This window comes from Parasteatoda tepidariorum, chromosome 5, assembly GCF_982258835.1.
Source record: "Parasteatoda tepidariorum strain Cologne lab strain chromosome 5, Ptep-v5.0, whole genome shotgun sequence".
Lineage (NCBI taxonomy): Eukaryota > Metazoa > Arthropoda > Arachnida > Araneae > Theridiidae > Parasteatoda > Parasteatoda tepidariorum.
This window is the reverse complement of record NC_141759.1, coordinates 115,867,222-115,886,605: the sequence shown is the minus strand read 5'-3', so window position 1 is coordinate 115,886,605 and position 19,384 is coordinate 115,867,222. Positions and strand designations below refer to the sequence as shown.

The 19,384-nt window shown below is 30.5% G+C and overlaps 1 protein-coding gene and 1 long non-coding RNA gene across 2 annotated transcripts; one reads left to right on the top strand and one right to left on the bottom strand.

Annotated features, from left to right (window-relative positions):
- Positions 1-2,110: 2,110 nt before the first annotated feature.
- On the bottom strand, positions 2,111-3,589 carry LOC122269236 (tigger transposable element-derived protein 1). The gene has a single exon (XM_043041317.2). It carries the CDS (start codon positions 3,587-3,589, stop codon positions 2,111-2,113), a length of 1,479 nt encoding a protein of 492 aa, XP_042897251.2.
- A 1,928-nt stretch (positions 3,590-5,517) lies between these two features.
- On the top strand, positions 5,518-18,373 carry LOC147810042 (uncharacterized). The gene is made up of 4 exons (XR_015434074.1): positions 5,518-5,683; positions 8,034-8,270; positions 11,248-11,486; positions 14,247-18,373. It is a non-coding gene; the product is annotated as an uncharacterized LOC147810042 (long non-coding RNA).
- Positions 18,374-19,384: the final 1,011 nt, after the last annotated feature.

Sequence of the window (19,384 nt, the reverse complement as noted above, 5' to 3'; positions counted from 1 at the left end):
TGATTACATGTAATCATATATTTTGATTACTTGTAATCATAATTACTTGTAATCGTTTTTGTTGTGATTACTTGTAATCGCAATTACTTGTAATCATGATTACAAGTAATTGATTACTGTAATCAAAATTGTAATCATGATTACAGCTGTAATCAAAATTTTTTGAAAGTTGTAATCACGATTACAAGTAATTGATTACTTGTAATCGTGATTACAAGTAATTGATTACTGTAATCAAAATTGTAATCATGATTACAGCTGTAATCAAAATTTTTTGAAAGTTGTAATCACGATTACAAGTAATTGATTACTTGTAATCGTGATTACAAGTAATTGATTACATAGCTGTAATTATCTGTAATCAATTACAGTTGTAATCGATTACTGTAATCAACGGCCAACTCTGTAACTTACTGATTGAGACCAACTTCTCTAGCATCTTTCTTTTTCTACTTGCAGGTAAACAGAAGCAAGATTTTTAACGAAAGAGCCAAACAAACATAATTTTTTTTATTGCTTTCATTGTAAATATAGTAAACAAAATAAATAAATTATTTTTTGTATGGCATCTTTCTCCTTTTATTTCTTTTTTTCTAAACGAAGTTTTAACGAGTAATAAAATCCAGTTGTTACAATTTGCATCATGGCAAAATAAAGATCATCTTTAGTCCTACAGTTAAAAACTTTGATATTTGTTTCGATTTGTAACTTAGTTGGTAATTTTGCAGTATAAATTTATGCACTTTTTTCGCAAAATGAAAGTTATTTTTCAAAGGCTTCGTCATCATATGAAATTATGCTTTTTTTTATCAAATAATATGCTATTTTTATAACTGCCGTGAGTTTGTAACAGTTACTAATGACTGTCAGAACAAGTTTAGAACGTTCAAAATCAAAATTCTAAACTTCCTAAGGCTTTAGCAAAACGTCAATACAGAGAAAAGCTGCAGTTTTGCCAAATTGAAATGCGTTTGTGGTTTAATTTCTTTTTTAATATTTAAGTTGTTGTTGTTAATTTACGTCGCACTAGAGCTGCACAATGGGCTATTGGCGACGGTCTGGGAAACATCCCGGAGGACAATCCGAAGACATGCCATCACAATTTTGATCCTCTGCGGAGGGGATGGCACCCCCGTTTCGGTAGCCCGACGACCTGTGCGCGAAGTCGAGCACTTTACGGTAGCACAGTTTAACGAGGACCAATACCGCACACCCTCGGTCCCTACGCAGACTGATCCAAGTGGTCATCCACCCGCACACTGACCGTAGCCAGTGATGCTTGACTTCGGTGATCTGCTGGGAACCGTGTCTTAACGATCAGTCCACTGCGGGGCTTTAATATTTAAGAACTTCCTCTAATGCTGCATTATCTGGGCTCATAAAAATTTGAAAAAACTGTGAATAAGGCAGTGATTTTGATAATTTTCATCAATTGTCTATGAAATTGGCGATTTTTAAGTAAGTTTAATAATTTTCTAAATATTTAAACTATTCGCTCGTTCTAAGGCCCAGATAATTCTTCACAGTATGATGATATACAGTCAACCCTCCTATAACGCGGTGAGTGCGTACCGCGTTATATGGAAACCGCGCTATAAGAAACTCGGATTTAACCGTACAAACCAGGCTAATTCGTAGCGCGTTCTATGGAAACCGTCTACCGCGTTGTATGGAAGCCGCGCTATAAGAAATGCAGAATTAGTACAAACCACATCATTCGTACCGCGTTATATGGAGACCAATAAGGACAAGATAAATTATAAATTATTTTATTGAATTGAAGAGTTTATATAAAGAAATGATACCAAAATTAAACTAAAAACTGTTTTCCAACAAAAACAAGAAAGACTTTTGTAAAGTTTAATCTTTCAACACTCATCCTCGCTGTCAGATAATATGAGTCGCCTAACTCGTCTTCTTTTAATAGGCAAAATGTCTTCCTCACTTGGCTCATCTTCACATTGGTTTTCGATTGTAGCTTTTTTTTCTAACTCCACTAAAACCTCTCTATAGGGAGCTAAGCAATTTCTTAACTCTCTTTTAAACTTTGCGCTACGCACCGTTGAATGATCAGTTTCAATGAAATGGAGTTCTAATTCTTTAGCCAAATTTAGCCCTTTTTCACATCTTGTAAATCGACATTTGGCACCCATTCGTTTTTCTTATTTTCGTTTACCAATGGATTTGAGGAGGGTGCATCAATTAAGTCCATAAGTTCATCCTCATCTAAAGTTTCTTCCCCGAGTACGAGTTCTCTTACATCCTGATGGTTTGTTGTAAATTCTTCATCGCCTAAACGAGAAGCAATGTTTACTATTTCTGTAACTGGGAGTGAAATTGTAGAATCATCTTGTATTGCTTGGACCATTTCAGGTAAAAGGGGTTTCCAACACGCATTAAGCGTTGATGGTTTAATTTCCGCGCAAGCCGATGACACGGTTCTAATACAATCTAAAATAGAAAATTCCATCCAAACTTGAGTAAGGGTTTTATTTTCACTACTTTCTAATCTGTCGAAAATGGTTTGGAAAACTTGGCGTGTGTAATACATTTTTAAAGTTTGAATGACTCCTTGGTCCAAAGGTTGTATTAATGACGTGCAGTTAGGAGGAAGGAAGACAATTTTTACATTTGGATGATCCAATTGTATGTTGTGGCAACCAGCGTTATCAAGAACCAATAAAACTTTGAAATACAAATTTTTTTCCATCGTATGGGTTTCCACTGCCGGGATAAAACAATTATAAAACCAATCCTTAAATAAATCTTGGGTCATCCAAGCTTTCTTATTAGATCGCCAGAATACAGGCAATTCGGTCTTATTAATGTTTTTCATAACACCAGAACCAGTTGAAGAACGATTTATTATCATAGGTTTTATCATCAGGCTGCCTGATAGATTGCTGCACATATGAAGGGTGACACGTTCTTTTGAAGGTTTAAACCCCTGAGCACGCCTTTGATTTTTCAAAATGAAGGTTCTAGATGGTAGTTTTTTCCAATATAATGCCGTCTCATCGGCGTTAAAAATCTGATGAGGTGAATAGCCTCCTTCATTGATAATTCTAGCTAATTCCAGCTTATAATTCTCGGCAGCCTCAGCATCTGCTGAGGCCTGTTCTCCTTGAAATTTAATATTGTGTAATGAGTACCTTTTTTTTAGTTTTTCAAACCACCCTTTACTCGCAACAAACGAATGATTTTCTAGCTCTGCAGAAGAATGCCCAATATTCCTTAAATGTTCATAGATTTTAAGTGCTTTCTGCTTGATAAGATTTCCACTGATAGGAATCTTTTTGGCTATACAGTCTTCCAACCAGATCATTAACGCCCGTTCCATTTTAACCAGATTAGAATTTCGTGTGCGAGTAACACGTTTCGTACCTAACGGACAGCCATCTGCCACAGTTTTCCTTATATTGTCTGCATTTTTCTTTACGGTTCGAATTGTAGATTCATTCAACTTGGTTGATTTTGCAACCGACGATAGTTTTTCCCCGCCTTCTAAACGATTTAGAATTTCGATTTTATCTTCAAGAGATATAAACTTTCTTTTTAACCCTTTCCTTGTTTCTTTCGTGTTTGACATTATGCAAATCTAGGGTTAATAATTACTTTATTTTTATTATATCAGAACAAATGAAGAATATAACTTACAGTATTGTGTAATGTTGTCCAATTATAAACCACAAATTAAACAGCAAAAAGCTGAACGAACGGACGGCGTAGAAAACTTTTTAGAAAGACTTGGTCATCAACAAAACGTGTGCACTGTGAAAGAGCTCTGAAAAGACTAAAACCGATGTCGCTATGAGATAAGCCGGAGATAATCTTTATGTAAATATATCTAGTTACTATGTCGCGATCCCACTGCCTGGACCTACATGAAACTGGCGCCATCTGTTGCCTTATAATTCAAATAGGCCCTAACGAACTAAACAGCTTAGGCTAAACATTCTTAGGCTACGCGGAAGGAACTTATGGGATGCTGTTGACGGAAACCGCGTTCTGAGAGTACCGCGTTATAGGAGGGCTGTCGCATTTTCAGCTCCGCGTTATATGGAAACCGCGTTCTGAGAGTATCGCGTTATAGGAGGGCTGTCGCATTTTCAGCTCCGCGTTATATGGAAACCGCGTTCTGAGAGTACCGCGTTATAGGAGGGTTGACTGTATATATTATAGCCGTTTGAACAGATGACCCAATATTGGCGTTACGATTACTAATGTTCAACTCCGTAGCCTTGTAATTTTGAACCAGTACAGAAGACAAGGAAACTCCTGGATCAGTACCCCGAGAGGTTTTGATTTGTTGTGGGAACATGGAGGACTTTGCGACTCGACAGATTTAACGTGCATCAGTCACCATTTACTACTCGGGGAGTCTTTGGCCAGCCTGGGATTGAACCCACGAATTCTCGGACATGGGCCCAGTGCCCTACCAACCAGGCAATCCCTGCCCTGAGATGATCTATATATATATAGTTTAAAATCATCGTTTTGCTTCAAGTATAAGGCACATAAACTGTAGCTTTTTTATTTTCATAGCATAACTTTTACTGCTGAAGCACAAGTTTATTAACTTTCATCCAATCTTTCAAATGAAACGAGTAAATATCGACACGAAATTCACAAATTTACAGGTTTGAGAGAGGGCCTCCCTGATTGAGTGGTCCCGCCATTTTGGTTATCTTGGACGGTTCGAATTCCGTCATAAACCTGGATGATATCCGTTTGATATCTTTATGATATCTTTCTCTTACTATCTGTTCTTCAAGTTGACATGCTCTTATAAGTCGTACTTTGTGATGAGCATACAAGCCTGGATATGCATTCAAATAAATAAATAAATACAGACCTATGTGCTTAATTCAAAAGAAAGAACAGGGCACAACAAGTTACTAATTAAAATCGTATAGTAAGAATGAAAGATACATTCTGGATTAAAGTGGGAACCCAACCCACGACCCTTACGCTTTAGAATGTTTAGCGGATTGACAATACTCAGTGGCCATGAAGACCTCAACCATTTTTTAATAGTACATGCATATTATTTACTTGGTTTATTGGTTTTACTACATTTGCAGGCATGTGTGCTCAATTTAGACTTATAAACCTTTTTCAAATAGAAGGACAGCAAAAAGATACATCCAGTGTAACAGCGGGATTCGAACCCGCTACCTCCACGCTTTGCACAGCTTTTGGCGAGTGATACCGCCCTGCAAGGGAGGCCCCAGTTCATACATAATCAGGGTTATGAGCTTATATATACAAAGAAATGCCTTATAAATTCTTGTAAAGTGGAAAATCAGAAATCACATAATAAAGAAGTTCAGCTCAAAAATACAACCAGGTTACGGCTGGATTCGAACCTACCATCTCTATCCTTCACAACGTTTGGTGGAAGGAAAATACCATTAGGACAAAGAGACTCTATCCATATGAAATTTCACTTATTAAGCACAAACCAGCAACCGGAAGTAATTTCACGCACAGTTTTTTTTAACCTATATAAGAGTGCGATATTTAGTTTTTCGTCGCCTACGAGTCGATTTTGTAAGGCCTCAGTTGCCCAGTTCCATTACAACGAACGAGTCGATTTTTTCGGTGTTACGAATAAAAGTAAATAATCTGTCTATGATTTGAAGTTTGTGTACCCTGCAATTGTGAAGTTTGATTCGATCAGGTAAGTTTATTTTCTTTATTTTAATGTATGAATAATTGCGCCTAGTAGTTTTCAAATTAACCAGACGGAGTTTGGGTTACCGAATTTTCCTTGATTTTATTTATAAAGTGGTTTAATGTATTCTAGTTCAGATTTTGTAGCAGTTCAAGTGGTGTAAAATAAGTAGTCAATAAAAAGTAACACGTAGCACTTGTTGTTCTAAGTTTTCCAATGTAAACCCACCTAAACGTTATGTTGCGCTTGAAATATTTAATCCTATATGTTCATATGTGCATCGTATTTCAGAATATAATAATATGAAGTAGCTATAATATTTAATTTTAGAATCCTTGAATTCGTTTGAGATATGTTATCGATTTACTGAATTTATGTTACAATTTTATAAATTTTTCAAATATTAGCATTCTCTAATTTATACGAAAATTTTATTTTGCAAAAATTCAAAAGTAAATTTATACCAATTTCTTATTTTCAAAATTTTGCTTTCTTTTATAGTATGGTCAAACCAGTTATTTAAAAATATTTTTTAAGAACTGTTTATTCGGAACAATAGATTATAATATTAGGATTTTAATATTTACATAACTGAGTATTTTTAGTCTTATTTTATTTACGTTCTTAGATGCTTTTTAATGAAAGGAAATTCATTGAAATTTAAAAATTTTCTCTTGCTGCTATGATAGCAGTATAGTTAAAAACATTTTTTTCTAAATCTAATTTTTTTAAGGATTGGTGACCGCAACCACTAGTTTAGCATACAACGCATACGGAGCAACGAAATTCTATAGTTTTATTTTTTTCCACAAGTCGATAAGATTTACAATTTATCTACCACTCTTGTTAGTTTTAATTTTGTTTATGAGAAAGTAATTAATGTCCTTGTTTACAAGTCTACTTCGCATTTGGGGTTTTAACACTATTTCTACAAAGCCTTCAAGACTCATTTCAAATTTTATTTTCAAGTTATTTTTAAAGTTTAATTATTTATCAAACTGTACTACTTTGCGTACAATTAAGTTTGCAGGCTCCTAGCCAATCCTGAATATTAAAATGTGAATATGGTATACAATTTTAACCACTCTGTGTATTTTGATACCTTAATGGATTTTATAAGTGTATAGTTTGAAATTTTTATATAAATGAACAGGTTTGAGACTTGGTATTGATTATAAACACGAAACAGAATATAGGGTTTAGTCTCTATGAAAAAAACACAAATTATTACACAACTTAAAAAACCTCTTAAAACCCAGTTCCACTATATTGAAAAACTTTAGGAACAGTTTTATTGCTGAAAATTTTAGGATTTTGATTTCTTTGTATGTCTGTACAAAGCATTTATTTATGTAAACTTTTGTATTTACTTTCGTTGGTTGGAAATCTTAATTATAATAAAGACTTTAAGAAAATTAAATTTACCTTTTGGTCAATTTTATGCCATGCATATCGTAAGTCCAGTAAATTTGTTTTTTGTGACCAGAATACAAAAAAATACACCATAAAAGTATCCTACATTATACAAAGACTGCTAAATTTTTTAACAATTAAAAAGTAAACACAATTTCTAAGTTTAATTAATCGAATTTCTAGAAATATATTATCACCCTTGTGAGTTTCCAAATAAAACTTTCACTTCTGCTATTTCGAACTCGGGTAGTTTATTTTACACAATGTTTCATTTTAAATGCAGGTACTTGTAGCGTTCATTTCTGAAACAGATTAATAACTTTGCGCTTCTCATAAATGTATCAAAACATGTTGTACAAATCATGAATAAGTGGACTGATCGTCAAGACATTATTCCCAATAGAACACTGAAGTCGAGCATTAATTGTTGCGGTCAGTGTGCGGGTGGGTGACCACTTTGATCGGCCTGCAAAGAGACAGTGTGCGGTATCTGTCCTCGTTCAACTGTTCTACCGAAAAGTGCTAGACTTCGCACGCAGGTTGGCTGGCTATCGAAGCAGGGGAGCTATCCCCTCTGCGGAGGATCAAAATTGTGATGATATTTCTTTGGATCATCCTCAAGGATGTGTCCCAGACCAATAGTCAATTATACAACTCTAGTGAGACGTAAACCAACAAGAAACAATTTGAAAACTTTTTGGCAATAATTGTGGGGGTAATGCTGGAGGGACTAAAATTTTTTTTAAAACTTTATTGAAGTTTAATATCAGCAAATTTTTATTTAGTTTTTTTCAAATGTTCGAAACTTTCTGATTTTTGCATTTTTATTCTAATTACGTAGATTTAGAAAACTCAAAACTTTTGAACAGTTCAAAATGTTTCTCTTTTTAAGACGTTTTTAAGTATTTTTAATTTTTTCAAGTAATATCACAATCTCTTACAGATATTCATTCAGACTACATGAAAAATACTTGTGGCTTTATGGAGAATATATCTGGAGATGCGACTACAATGATGATGGTGGAATCGTTTGCCTAAATGCATGGAAAGACCTACTCTATTTGGAGATGCGACTACAATAATGACTGGAAATATTCGGCTAGATGTGTATTTTTATCTGGAGACGAGACAATGAAAATATTTGGCTGGATATGCATCTAAAGTGTATATGAAGAAAAGGGTGAGTTTTTTCCTACGTAACTTATATTTTAACCCTGGATACCTTTACGTTTTTATGATAAAATTTCCTCAGTATAAATTAGGTTTATGAAGTTTCATTTTAATAATTTAGGATAAAAATAAAGTGCTAATAGTCACATCTAGAACTTAATTATTCGTACTAAATTTAAAATTATTTGAAGAAGTCCTTGAGCAAAATTTTCAATTTTCAAAATCCGCTTTATCAAGCTTATAAACATTCATAAATTCCATCAAATTAAATTCCAAAGTTCAAACAATTAATCGGCATTTTTCTTTATTTTCAAACACTGGTAAATTTTAGTCTCAACCCAAACTTTAAAATATTTTTGCTCAGTTGAGAAGTCTTTAATTTGACGAATTGTTTAACTTTTTAAGAACTGTCAGCAAAGTTTGTTTCTTTTACATTATGTTTAAATTATTAGAATTTTTTAAATAGGTTTAAAGTTCTCTTTTTTTCGGTTTGACTTGTAAAATTTGCTATTGATAAATTTACTTGTGTATTAGTTTATACCAAAATAATGAATTCTAATGTTTGTATATTAAATGGTTAGTAAAAAATGATTTAAATTCCGTTAGGGTGATTAACGTTAAGTAAGTAATTCACTTATTCAATTTCTATAATTTGTTGATTAATTGGTTAGTAAATAGTTTCTTAACGTGTCAGAAAGGTTTTTGGGAATCAAAACTACGCTAGTTTTGAAAGGGTGATTCAGCAGCTTTACTTTTTTAAATTTGTAAAGTTTTATGCTTTCATATTTGTTTCTGTGATATTTTCAAAATATATTGATCATTGAAAACTGTATAAAGAGACTCTGTCCATGTGAAATTTCACTAATTAAGCAAAACCCAGCAACCGGAAGTAATTTCACGCAGTTTTCTTTTAACCTATATAAGAGTGCATTATTTACTTTTTCATCGCCCACGCGTCGATTTTTCGGTGTTACAAACATAACTAATTAATTTGTCTATGAGTTGAAGTTTGTGGGCCTTGAAATTGTGAAGTTTGATTCTATCAAGTAAGTTTACTTATTTATTTTAATGTATCAATAATTGCGCCTTGTAATTTTTAAATTAACCAGACGGAGTTTGTATTACCAAATTTTGCTTGCTTATACTTATAAAGTGGTTTAATGTATTCCCGTTTAGTTTTCTAATAGTTCAACAAGTGTAAAATAAGTAGTCAATAAATAGTTACACGTAGCACTTTATTGTTTCCCTAGGTAAACTCACCTAAACGCTTTGTTGAGCTTGAAATATTTAAACCTAATATTAATTGCTAGAGTTGAAATGTGCATCGTATTTCAGGATTTAATAATATGAAGTAGCTATAATACTTAATTTTTAGAATCCTTGAAAGCGTTTGAGATACGTTATCAATTTTACTGAATTTTATGTTACAGTTTCATAATTTTTTCAAATTTTATCATTCCATACGAAAATGTTTTTGCAAAAATTCTAAAGAGAAAATCTATGCTAATTTCTTATTTTCTAACTTTTGATTTTTTTTTTTAAACGTAAGGTTAAATAATTTATTTGCAAAATATTTTTTTCTTAAAAAAAACTGTTTATATCCTAATATTTTAACCTATTACTCCGAATCAATATTTTATATAAATTTTTAGTCTTATTTTATTTACTTCAATGCTTTTTCATGAAAGGAAAATTCATTTAACTTTTAAAAATTTTTTCCCTTGTTGCTGTGATCGCAGTATTGTTAAAAAATAGTATTCCTAAATCTAAGTTTTTGTAGTATTAATAACCAGCAACCATTAGTTTCGTATACAGCACATACCGACCTTCTAAATGCAATAGTCATTTTTTTGCTAGGAATCTATGTTTTACAATTTATCTACCACTCTTGGTAGTTTCATTTTGTTTGACACTTTAGGTAATGTCATTGTTTACTACTTCTCATTTAGTGTTTTAACATTTTTTCTGCCAAGCATTTCAGACTCATTTCAAATTTTTAACTTAAAGCTTTTTTTTTTCATGTTTAATTATTTCTCTATTTTCAAGTTTAATTATTAAACTGTATTACTTTTCGTACAATAATTAAGTTTGCCAGGCTCTTCGTAGGTCGGGAATTTTAATTACAATGAAAGACAATTTTATGCCATGCAAATCTAGCGCATTTTGTATTTGTGACCAAAATACAAGGAAATACACAATAAAAAAATTATCCTACTCTATCCAAAGCTTGCTACTTTTTTATAATTAAAAACTAAATTCAATTTAAGCTTCATTAATCGAATTTCTAGAAATATTGTCTCCCTTACGACTTTCCAAATCTCCTTTCTGCCATTATTTTGAACTCTGGTTATTTGCCTATTTTACGTCATGTATCTTTTTTAAATTCAGGTAATTGCAGCGTTCAGTTCCAAAAAGATTAATAATAACTTCGTGCTTCGAATTAATGTATCAAAACATATTTTACAAATTATAAAGTCCCGCGGTGAACTGATCGTCAAGACACTGTTTCCAATGGAACAAAAAAGTCCTCGTCAAACTATTCTACCGAGAAGTGCAAGACTTCGCGTTGGTCGTCTGGCTACCGAAGCAGAGCCATCCAAAAATTGGAGATTGCATGTCTTTGGATCCTATTCGGGTATGTTCCCCCAGACCGTCGCCAATAGCAAATTGTGCAGCTCTAGTGCGACGCAAGCCAACAATAAGAAACAATTTGAAAATTTTTTGGCAATAATTGTGGTGGTAATGCTAAGACTTCTTTTAAAAATATATATATATATATATAAAATAAACTTTATTGAAGATTAATATTAGTGCAAATTTTTAGTTTTTCAAATGTTCGAAAAGTTCTGATTTTTGTATTTTTATACTAATTACATAGATTTAGAAGAATCAATCTTTTGACCAGTTGAAAATGTTGATCTCTCTTTAAGACGTTTTTAAGTATTTTTAATTTTAGTTTTTTGAAGTAATATCACAATCTCTTACAGATTTTCATCCAGGTTACATGGAAAATGGGTGTGGTTTTATGGAGAATATATCGGGAGATGCGACTACAATGATGATGGTGGAATCGTTTGCCTAAATGCATGGAAAGACCTACTCTATTTGGAGATGCGACTATAATAATGATGGTGGAAATATTCGGCTAGATGTTTGGGTTTATCTGGAGACGAGACAATGAAAATATTTGGCTGGAAATGCATCTAAAGTGCATATGAAGAAAAGGGTGAGTTTTTTCCTACATAACTTATATTTTAACCCTGGATACCTTTTACGTTCTCATGATAAACTTCTTTCTCCAGTTTGAGGAATTAGGGCTGTCACTATAACACTTAAATATTTTAAAAGAGTGCAAACGTTAAATACAGGGTAATTCAAAATTAATCCCAAATATCAATGTTTATTTTCACTCAGCAAAAACCTTTTAATGTAAACCTGAAAAGGTTTTTTATGCGGTTTACGTGTAAACCTTCTAACCTCAAAACTAGATCTGTGACAATCTACTCTATTCTATGCTCATTACCCTAATCCAGAACCTTGGAAAACTACCTTCTATATTAAAACCTTAAATCGAGATTGACGCTGGGTTTTCAAGCGTGAAAAAAATTCCATCTACATCAGGGGTTTCCAACTTACGTGAGGCCGAAGACTGTAATTTAAAACATCAGTCCAATGGCTGGTCGCATCTTTATGAAAATTTTATATAGGACTTTTTATGTTTGAAGGAACACTAAATATTACTGTCAGATTTTTATCAAATTGTACAAAACGAAAGTATTTAATTACAAATTAAATTAAGTAGATTTTGATTAAAAAAATTTTTTCGCACCGTTGGCATGTTAAATTTCACAAAAAAGAAGAAACAAGGTTTTTTAACAAAGAAAAGTACTTTAAATCCATATTAAATTTTTACGAAATTTGTTCGCGAAAATGACAACTAATATTTTAGTTCACGGGCCACAAAATAAACGCTTGGCGGACCGCCAGTTGGTAACCACTGATCTACATTCTATGTTAATCTTATAGATGAGTCATTTTTGATTAGTTATAGCTGTTTATAATCGCTATATTCATTTAAAATTATAATTTATGTATATTTTAATCAATCTAGACTGACTTGTTTAACAAAAAATAAATGCAAAAATAATAAAGTAGTGAGTCTACTTTTTAAGCCTCTTCAGATCTAACATAAGGTATACCGAATATTAACTTCAAATTTATTTAACTTTAAGATTGCTATGTTTTTAAGCCTGATTTCCTTATCTAATTTTCTGATGCAGTGGAATCTTATTTTGAGGATTTTAATTTTAAAGTTTCCTGCTTTGGGGGAAAGTAAAGTAATTTGCTTCAATTGCGTTAAGTGAAAACTGCACAACGGTGACTGTTAACTCATAATAAATTCTATAAAACATTTTTAGGGCGTAATTCGTAATTTTTAGAGGTTCCACAAAGTCCTAAAATTTATTTCAAAAACCTAAAATTTTGCAAAACTGATCTGTCATAGATTCTTATTTTCAAATAAAGGTTATCTTAACTCCTGAAAATAAAAATAAAAATTATGCAAGTCGGCTGCCTTTAAATTTTAAGTATAATTAAAATTAAAATGACAAATTTTTAACGCTATTTAACTTTTTAAAACTGATAAGTATTATCTGAAAATACTTTTATAAAAATTATAAATTATTGGCCCATAAATATTTGAGATCGTTAAATTTAATTGTTTGTGGATATTACATAGATTCTATTATTCGAAATAGAGTGAAGAAACTTGTATAAATTAAATTTATAAAGTTTTATCTTGATAATTTAGGAGGCATAAAAATAAGGTGCTGATAGTCGCATCTAGAACTTAGTTATTCGATCTAAATTTAAAATTATTTGAAGGAATCCTTTTGAAAATTTTTAAAAATCCTCTATCTAGCTTGTAAACATTCATAAATTTAAACTCCGAGCAATTTGCATTCTCTTTTAATTTGCAAATACTTGTAAATTTTAGTCTCAACCCAAACTTTAAAATATTTTTGCTCAGTTGAGAAGTCTTTAATTTGATGAATTGCTCAACTTTCTATGAACTGGCAGTAAAGTTTTTCTTTTTCAATATGTCTAAATTATTAGAATTTTAAATTTTTTAAGAATAGGTTTAAAGTTTTTTTCAGTTTGGCTTTTAAGATTTGCTATTGATAGATTGACTTGTGTATTAGTTTATACGAAAATAATGATTTCTATGTTTGTATATTAAATGGTTAGTAAAAATTATTTAAACAGTTTGGGTGATTATTGAATCACAAACGTTGAATAATTCACTTATTCAATTTTAAGATTTGTTTACTAATTGGTCAGTAAATAATTTTTAACGTGCCCGAAAGGTTTTTGGAAATTAAAACTACACTAGTTCCGAAAGGGTGATTCCACAGTTAGACGTTCTTTTAAAGTTATGTTTATAAAATTTTATGTGTTCATATTTGGTTCTTCGATATTCTCAAAATATTGACCATTGACAAATATATATAAAATTTATTATGTAAGAGAATATTATATTGAAATATTAAATATTTACGAAATGTTCACACGAATGCTTCACTTTGAGGATAAGAATCTAGTTAAGGTAAACAAATGAAACTCTTTTTGAATTAAATAGTTTCTATTGAATATGCTTAAGACTCCCACATTTAGTAGTTCATGAACAATTTTAAAGCTTATTTTATATATCTTATCGAAATGAGTAAAATTTTATTCCGAGACATGGCGTCCTCTTATGGAAATTACAAATTTTAGTAAAACAGCTACAAATGACAAACTTTACTGAAAGTGTTGTAAAAGAGCATTTATTGATGTACGGAAACATCTAGATCAATAGAAGTATGTATGGCGCTTCACTAAACCTAAATATAAAGTCGTAGCCACAATTTTTTGAGTTTAGATCACTAATTTTAAGGATTTAGCATTTTTTCCTTGCTTAGGAAGTAACAAATATTTTTGTTTTCAGAATGGCAGATAGGAATTACTACTGATTTCATGTCTTCCTTCTACGATAAACGTCATGGCGATTTATCTGCTACTGTCATAATTGCAGCGTTCAGGTCATCAACATTTATTTTTGTTCTATTGACTGGTCTCGTATCTTCGGTGCTTTTCATTGCAAATTTTATTGTTATCTATAAGATGTTTATTATAGATAAAATCTGTATCAGAAATTATTTCTCTTGTTTTTGAAAAGTAAATTAACTATGTGAAAGTTTATGATTGATAAAAATACTAGGTTCAAAAATTAGATTTTGGCTTTAATATTTTAAAACTTTTGCTGGAATTTAAGATATTCGAGAAAGTTTTAGTCTTAATTTTTTTTACAAAGATTTACTTTTTAAGCCTTTTGCGCAAACTTTCAAAATTTCTAGCAATGTTTTAGGTACATTTCTGTTAAATGCAAAAAATTATCTGCCATATTTCTATCTTCCGCAGGCACACAGTTTTCCTAAACTCTAAACTGTTCTCGTCGTTTAACTTTATTGTATCACTCCATTTTTTAAAAAAAACTGTTGCCGCCATGATACCAGTAATTTAAAACATTTGTACTAGACATTCACCTTGTACCAAGAAAACTTGTGAATCATATTTTTTTAGAATGCTTAAAAATTCCGTTATAAAAAAAGTTTAAATTCGAACTTTAGTTTATTCTTTTACGAGGGGTAGTTTGGCTCATATTAGCGTGAAGTAGAATGTGGTTTTCAATCGGGAACTTCTATACCAAAAAGAATAGTTCACATTGTATAAAGCAAATTCTAAAGTGAATAAATCGTAAATAAAAGTGTGTAGAAATATTCGTATTATAGTTTCGGTACTACAATGCTAGACTGCTTTAGAATGATCTAAGCTTAATTTTTCTAAATTTGCATTTATTTGGAGCGTAAATTTTGGCACAGTTTAATTTTAACAAAAACCTGACGTTCAAACTTCAAAAAAGTGACTTAAAAATACAAATTTTTTAAATTAAAGAGTTATTGCTATATAGAATTGCTTAATTTATGAACGTTGTTTTACAGTAGTTCGCAAACTATTTAAATTAACTTTTAGTATTCATGCTAGAACATTCAAAAATAAAATCTCTAAACAAATTCGCAGACATGTCTCGTTTGTTCTTTATTGATGCATTAATGGTTTTGTAATAAATCCCTTTAACTGAATTTAGACGGATCCACACAAACTCTATACTCCAAAATTGTGAGAAATAAAATTTCTAAATATCCTCCACCCCTGCACTTTTCACGGATTCATAACTTGGAATCATAAACTTTACAGTGAACACACACAAATCATAATGTGCTATACTATTCTAAATACAAATTTAATAAATTTAATTTAAATTTTTAAATACATTGAAAAAAATATATTATTTGTATACTGTAATATAAATTTACCTCTCGTGTACAAAACTAGATTTATAGCTAAGTAAATTTTTGAAAAACAAAGGAAGGAATTCAGTCTTAACTTAATAGAGGAATGTTTTACTCTCTAAGCAGAGGGAGATATTATAAAGGTGCTCATTAAGAGGAAAACAGGACTTCAAATTTTAGGTTTTCTAAATTAATTGTATAATTGAGCATATTTTTACTGTTCTACGTGCTTTAACTTGCAGTTAAAATAATTAATATACGAGCTCTCATGCAAAGGTTTATATAGACTTAGTGTAGTTAAGACCGATTATAAAATTTAAATAAAAATTGTTATCGAAGTGACTGCTTGTTTTTACATTAATAGTTAAAAAGTCTGGATGTATTATCTGGATAATTTAAAAAAGTTGTAGCCATTTATGAGTTAGAAGGGGGAAAAATTTTCACAACTTACTAAACTGATTTTTTTTTTTTTTTTGAATGAGTATTTTTTGTTAAAGTACTTAAAGGCTGTAACGTTTATTTAAAGAAAAATAAAATTCAAATATTTTTGGTTGGCAAATTTTCAGGGAAGTTTAATGTCACTTATTTTTGCTGCTGAAGTAGAAAAATAATCCGTAATTTACTAATCACTTAACTTACCCTAACATTTTACATCTAACACTAACTTGCTGCTTCAGTAGTGGAATAAGTTTCTTTAAATTCCCCTAAGACAGCAAATATTATGCAGAATTGAGTAAAAAGACTTAAAATTAACGGTATAAAGAAAATTTCGCAAAAAAAATCTATAAAATGTAATTTTTCCCGAAACGTTTGGTCTAATAATATTCCCGTTTTGCCTAAATTTTAAGTTTTTCTTTCTAAAAAGTAAAATATTAGCATGTAGAACAGTTTTTATTTTTTACGAGCACAAAATAGTGAATTCCTTCATAAAATACTAAACAGCAGTTTAAAATCTTTTAAAGCTTATTAAATTTTTAAATATAATTAAATGAAATGATTCTCTTTAAAGAAACTAATACTTGAAAGTTTACAAATTTATTATCGTGAAGGTGTAGTACATTTTGTACCTTTCCTAATTGTTTGTGATTTTTTCAAATTGCATCTTCGTAATATCTTGCCTGATGTAATATTTTGAGTATTTTAAAGCGTTGAAAACAGTTTCAAGATAAAAATGCAGTTCTATCTTAAAGTTCCATTAGTTAATTTTAACTGTAGTACGGAATTTTCACTAATGAAAGCTTTAAAATTCTTAAAGAAAAGGTAAAAACAAAATATTAAACAATTATAAGAAGCACATATAAAACAAAATGCAAATATAGCTGTCTACAAGGACTGTACACATTTTCTTAATCGTCTGCACCCCTCGTCCGATACCATATTTTCCTCTAATATACAGATTTTTACCATTTTCAACTCTGCAGAAAGAATCCAGTCTAAAATTTAAAGCATTATTAGCAATCAATGAATTATACTGTCTTCTGTCTTAAATCTCTATAAATTTTTTTTAAAAAAATAAGGATTTGTATTAAAACAGATTGCTGTGTTTTAATATGAAAAGTTATGAAAATGCTTTTATGAAAGTTTTCCCAAAGTTTTCAAAATTTCTAAAAGGCTGAAAAAAGTTATTATGAGCTAGTATATTATGTAATGGGAAGTAGAATAAGCTCTGGTTATATAAAATTTCATAACAGTTAAATTTATTTTAAAAATGTGCCTGCTTTCTTTAAACATGGCAAATTTGATCGAATTAAGGCCGCTAGGCTATATTTAGGAAATTACTGCTCTTTTTCTATTCCAGTTTCGTAGCTCAATCCTGGCATGAGATCAGTTGACGAATGATAGAATTTTATGTCGTTTCATTCTGTTGTAATGTTTTAAGACTACCTGTTCTGGAAATCTGTGTGCCTGAGATGTTAAGTTGAAATTGTGTACTACTAGAATAGGTAGGCAATGTTTTTTAATAAATGTATGAGTTATATTTATTAAAATACAATTTGACCGAAATTTTAATAACAGTGAAATTTAATTTAAACGTTTAAGTACTTTTTACGCAAACGTAGTTAGTTTTGACAGGTAAGCTTAAATTCTATAAAATAAACAGCCAAATTACAGGACGATTACGGTTCTTAATTTAAATCGAAACATCAGGATTATACACAGTTGTATAGAGACCTTCTTGAAGGGGGATTTAGAGCGAAAGTAGTATCATTCGCGCTCCAAATATTAACTGTTAGTTCAAATTAATCATCGGTGCATTACTCAAATCGACAATCGCAATTTGACATTTTTAAAAAGAGTAACCGAAAATTCTCTACGCTACTAAATTCGAGGTTAAAACTTAATTGAGATTCTTAGACTTCTAAACACTATTAATTTAATTACTATTATTTTTTCGAAATTTTTCTGTTTGATTTGGAGATTGATATAGCGCTAACATGAAAGATTGTGTAGGACGGAAAATTTTGAAATTTCTGAGCAAGTGTGGAGTTTGAATTGGCAGCGGTTGGTTACGTTGCTGTACGTAAAAACTCGCCGCTCTGACGTACTTTAATTTAGTGAACACATACAAATTATAATGTGCGATATTACTTTAAATCCAAATTTAAGTAATTTAATATATTTAATTGAATTTTTCAAATACATTTGAAGAAATGTATCATTTGTATACTGTAACATAAAATTAAAACTCTCGTGTGCGAAGCTAGAATAAAAGCTTGGTAAATTTTTGAAAAACAAAGGAAGGTATTCATACAGAGCATAATAGGGGGAGGTTTTACTCGCGAAAGGCAGGTATTATAAAGGTGCTTCTTGAAAGGGAAAAAAATTCATATTCTAGGTTTTCTAATTTTAATTTCGCATATTCTTATTGTTCTACATACCTTAACTTTCATTTAAAGTAATTAATATACGAACTCTCATGCCAAGGCTTATATGACTTAGTGTAGTTAACGCCAAATATAAAATGTAAAAAATTAATGTAAAAACAAGCAGTTACTTTGATAATTTTTATTTAAAAGTCTGGATACATTATCCGGATAATGTATCCAGTTGTAGACATTAACGTGTTATGAGGGGAAAAAATTTCAACAAATTAACAAACTATTTTTTAGTATTTTTTTTGTTAAAGTACTTGAAGGCTATAGCGTTTTTATATTTAAAATAAAGCTCCAAGACGTTTAATGTAACTTAATTTTGCTGCTGAAGTAACAAAATAATTCCTAATTTACTAATCACTTAACTTATCTTAACATCTAACTCTAACTTGTTGCTTCAGTGGTGGAATTAGTTTCCTTAAATTCCTATAAAGCACCAAACATTATGCAGAATTGAGTAAAAAAAAAATTTAAAATTAACGTTGTGCAGAAAATTTCGCAAAATAATTTATAAAATTTTTTCCGAAAATTTTGTTTTACTAAATTTTCAGTTTTGCCTAGATTTTAAGTTTTTAGTTTAAAAGTAAAATATGGTATGTAGAACAGTTTTTTTTTCTTAGATAGATAGGCAATGTTTTTTTTAATAAAGGTGTAATTTCGCAAAATAATTTATAAAATTTTTTCCGAAAATTTTGTTTTACTAAATTTTCAGTTTTGCCTAGATTTTAAGTTTTTAGTTTAAAAGTAAAATATGGTATGTAGAACAGTTTTTTTTTTCTTAGATAGATAGGCAATGTTTTTTTTAATAAAGGTGTATGAGTTATATATCTTTTTTAAATACAATTTGACCGAAAATTTAA